Source organism: Zea mays, chromosome 3, assembly GCF_902167145.1.
Source record: "Zea mays cultivar B73 chromosome 3, Zm-B73-REFERENCE-NAM-5.0, whole genome shotgun sequence".
NCBI lineage: Eukaryota > Viridiplantae > Streptophyta > Magnoliopsida > Poales > Poaceae > Zea > Zea mays.
Window position 1 is genome coordinate 184,674,341 of NC_050098.1, and position 4,742 is coordinate 184,679,082.

At 40.0% G+C, this 4,742-nt stretch overlaps 1 protein-coding gene across 1 annotated transcript; it reads left to right on the forward strand.

Moving 5' to 3' along the window:
• The first annotated feature begins 229 nt into the window (after positions 1–229).
• Positions 230–4,007, forward strand: LOC103651010 (PRA1 family protein A1). Its single transcript, XM_020550977.1, is given in 7 exon segments — positions 230–338; positions 817–865; positions 1,944–1,984; positions 2,080–2,123; positions 2,125–2,165; positions 3,729–3,815; positions 3,914–4,007. Coding segments are annotated over 7 exon segments (465 nt in total).
• Positions 4,008–4,742: the final 735 nt, after the last annotated feature.

A 4,742-nucleotide genomic window follows, 5' to 3' on the forward strand; every position in this document is an offset into this window, starting at 1 on the left:
TGTTGTCATTAATCACAAAAACCAACCAGTGGCCTAAATGCTTTCACCTTCCATCGACCCATCTAGAAGCAGTGTCTTCTGGTTGATAGGGTCTTTTGCACTTCGAAATTCAGACTCCACTCTACGAACGGTGCTATCTACAATGCAAAATAGTGTATATGAGTAAACTTTAGGTAATCTGCTGGAATCGGCCTTATCGACGATGAGCTCGTAGACGATAGCTGCGACGATGGACTGAAGTTCTGTGACAGCAGAGGACCTTATGGACACACTGCGAGAGGTGGACTGGTCAACACCGTCGTGCCCCATCTCCGAATTCTTCTCCCGCTTCACCACTCCCGATTAGGGATGGATATCGAGTCAGCTCGGCTCGGCTCGTTCGAGCTCAAGCTGGCTTCTTAAGCCGACGAGCTGGTTTGACTCGTCTTGTTAAGGTAACAAGCTGGTTCGGACCGTCCGTGCTTCCGTAGAGAGCACCGGCGCCGGTATTCATCACAATGATTGGCACCTAGATCGGCGCCAACACATAGTTCATCAATAATTAGTTTAACTCATAGGCCATAGATACCACACAACATATAAAATGTTTATCAATTGTTACGTAAATGATATGCATATAGTTTTGTTTTGCTGAAATGTGATAACTCGTTTAGCTTGTGAGCTGGCTCATTAATAAACCGATCTAGCTCGTTAACAAACCGAGCTAGAATGTCACCTCAGCTCGTGAAAAAATTCAAACGAGCCGATCCAAACCAAGCCGAGTTGACCACAAACCAAGCGAGCCAACGAGCCACGAGTATTTCGTTCAGTTGTACTCCCGATCCTACACGAAATGGACCAGGCACCTCAAGTGCAACCTCTACTAGTATGATCCGCCACTCTAGCTTGCCTCTTTTACAATGTTTGTATGTAGATATTCAAGACTGGAATTGGGAATTGGAATAAGGATTTCTGAATTCTGCTCTTTGGTTGTCTAATGAATTCAGAGCTGAAATTAAAGCTCAATTTCATGGATTGGACTTTAACTAAAAAATGTCCCTCCCAATTTAGATCCAAGACTCTAGGTATTTGATAGAATTGCAATTCTAGATACATCCAAACAAGAGATTTGTATTGAAACTCATTTCCAATACTAGAAAGATTTGGTATTGGATCTAATTCAATTCTAACATCTACAATATCTACATCCAAACGGACTCTTGTATGCTTTGATAGCTATCCAATCACCAATTAAAGAATGGTGAGGTAGATTGATTTTTCTCCTGTTATTTTGGGTGATTTATTGTTAGGTCGCGGACTCACGATGAGCTTATCAGGTCAGGGTCGACGATGAGCTTCAAACCCCTGTTAGTTTTTGTGCAATGATAATGGCATGACGTTGTAGGTTGTACCTCATGGAGTGTTGTTTCATGCTCGATTTTTGTTGGCGTTGATCTGCTTTCAGGCGGTGCACTATGTGGAATATGTACACCATTAGTGTGGTATGGCTGCTGGCTAGCTGGAGATTTTAATTTGATACTTATAATTAGGTGGAACTTCAACTACATAGCATACGAAGTTTATGCAGATATGTTCATATTTTTTACTTTTACTGCATGCTAAAATGGTTTGTTAGTAAGTATGTACGAACACGAATCCTCTGACGTACTGCACCGTGCAGTTGGGTCACTGCACGTGGGGCCCACACGTAAGTGGCCTCTTCCCACGTCAGAGGATCTCGTTCCGTATGTAATTCACTGACAGTTTATAATTGAGGGATGTGCGTGATATACTTCAATTAGGTTGATGGACAATTAGAAGGCGTTCTTAACCATACTATGAGATACATGGAGGAGGCTTGGGAATTTGCCAGTCTAGTTTAAAGTATGAACTGATTTGTAGAGTATATTTTTGCCATTCCATTTGTATCTTATCAAGTCTTCTCCAACCTTGCCTGTATGCAGCTATCGGACGAACTACTACATCTTGGTAATATTCGTTCTTGGTAGGTAACAATGCCTATGTGTGGCAGAACAGTTGTTCTGTTATTTAGGCTGGATTTTGCTTTTTTTTTGTATCTCCTGCCTCTTGTATATGCAGGAATGGGCTTTCTTAGAAAGCCAGTTGCCATCCTTGCAGCTCTAGCAAGTAGCAACTGGCCTCAGCATTGTGTTTCTGAATGACAGGTAATTTTTACTTGAGTTCAAATTTTCATATTATGCTTACACTATGGTTTGCGGAGCATTCATAATTTTATCACCACCATGATCTAAAACCTGAAAGCACAATCATATTCAGACCCGAGTAGGGTGATCTGGTATTATAAATCTCAGTGCATAATATGACCTGGAAAGTCTGAAAGCATAGTGATGTATTTAGGTTATTGTGACTTGATGCTACGATTATTAATCTCCCTCCCTCCCTCTATGTTCTCTCAATCAAAATTGATTATGACCTGTCATGAAACATACTTCTATGTTTCTTTAGCTGTGAAAAACAGGCCATAACTGGCAGCATTTGGGGCCCTGTAGCAATTTATAAAATAAGGCCTTTTTCTTTGATAAATAGGATTATAGAAATTATCAATTCTACATACATATCTTACACATGTGTTGATCTTGGAACACCAGATTTAGTCATATGAAGGATAGTTATAGTTCATATAACAACTGCCAAAAATTGGTTCATATAATGATATAGAGAATAGTAGAATTCAAATTGAAGGGAAGATTAAATCACCTTAGGAGTTGTCATTGGCTCCAGGCTTACTGATCCCTCCTGCACTCCTGACTTATGCTTGCCTGTGTTCAGTGCTATTCCATCACGAAAGCTAACAGCGTGATAGTCACTAGCAGTTTGCACACACAGTTTGATCGCACCCACGAACTAATGATGAAGTGATGGCTGGTAAATCCATCAGACATGGGGCCCCTGGCAATTGGGGGCCCCTGTCCCCTCACACTGCTTGCACTCCCCTTGGCCTGGCCCTGGTCAAACATAGCTTGTAGCCTTGTACATTACCTAATTTTTTTTTTATTTCAGTAGGTTCAGATGTACTAGAATCTCTGTTTTTGTGATCGAATCTGATGTTAAAGAGAGCACGACAACCTTTTTGTGCTGATCTTACTACAATTTACTTTAGGTACATTATAGTTATTTTCTTATTACTTTCTGTACAGAATTCTTGCTTCAGATACAAACTTCGTTATCAGTTTAATTTCATGCTGAATAACTAGGACGTCATGCATACACTAGTTGTTGCCAATGGCCATGACTATTCATCCACTAAGCAGAATTCAGGAGAACATGTGTTTTTTCTACTTTTGTTCATATTGTTTGACTTTAGTAGTTAAAGCCTCTGATGTTTCATGTTAATGATTACCGTATTCTCTTACTTATCAGAATTGTTTAACTGATTGATATAGTGCTGTAACGTTCCTGATTCTTCTGTTTGTTTCTGTTAATTCCCATGCGTTCCAACTAAAAAGAGCATAAGTTTTATCTCAGTCTTTCCCTTCTCTTGTGAGTTTCCTTTATTATTAACAGCTGAAATAAGATTATGTTATCTGCAAGTATTACTTCCTATAAAGTCTTCATGTTATTAACGAATGGTTCCCAAGTTTTGTCCAACTATGCTTTTATTATAAATTATTTACTTTCCTTTTATATATAATGATCTTAAACATGCGAAATAATAACAATTACCATCAGGATCATTTTGTCAGCCACTTCTCATGTCTGAGATGCAGTTTTGCAGTTACTTTCAATGAGAAAATGACAAGGAGTGTCAGACAATTTTCACCACATTTAGCCGCCAAGATGAAGCCACCCATAACGTGAGGATCTCCATTTCCCTCTAATATCTCTTTGATATCCTTCTTTTTCCACGAACCCACAGAGGATATACTAATACTTTACATATGACATTTTTCTGGCCTGTCATCCGAGGGCGACCAAGTAAAAGAAGACCGATTCATATATGTGGTCGACCTCGCTGGATCTTCGTCCTATTGTTTTCTGCAAGTTGATATAACAGTATAATACCATCCTCTAGACATACCATTTTGAACTCTAGAATGTATCTAGTCATGATGGCTCAAAAAATTAGTTTATACTATAAATTTTAACACATAATATGAACAAACATAGAGAAAATAAAGTTACATGCCTCTTCCCATCCGGTCGAATCAGCGGCCGCCTGTCTTAAAGTATGGAACGCTGAGGGAGACTCGCGGGACCTCGCAGATAGACGTTCCTCGAACCTGAGGCGCCAGAACCTAAGACGTCCTGGTAAGTGTCGTCATCGTCCAACTGCGCCGCATCGACAGCGGCCAGCTGCTCCACTTGCTGCTGGACGTCGTTGTCCTGCTGTGCCTCCTCCGCCGTCTTGCGGGTGCTCCTTCTCCCCCTCCTCGTCCTCAGCCTACCACCCAACATCTTTGTCCAACAAGCTGCAATTAAGAGTAAACAAATAAGCAGATATAAAAAGATGTATTTAGAAACAGGTGCGAAATAAAAAAAAATATAGCATTACATCGATTAAAAATAATCTTCATATGTGTCGGGGTTAGCCGGATCATAATTCTCATTATCACTATCACCATTTCATAGTCAACACCATCTGAAGACACAAGTTCGTCATTAATGTCATTGCCTTCAAATATTACTAAGTTATTCTCATTTTGCACCTCATCCTCCTCCTCATCAACAATCATTTCAATATCTACTTCTATTCCGATAGCTTTGGTTAAGTCTATCTCAAA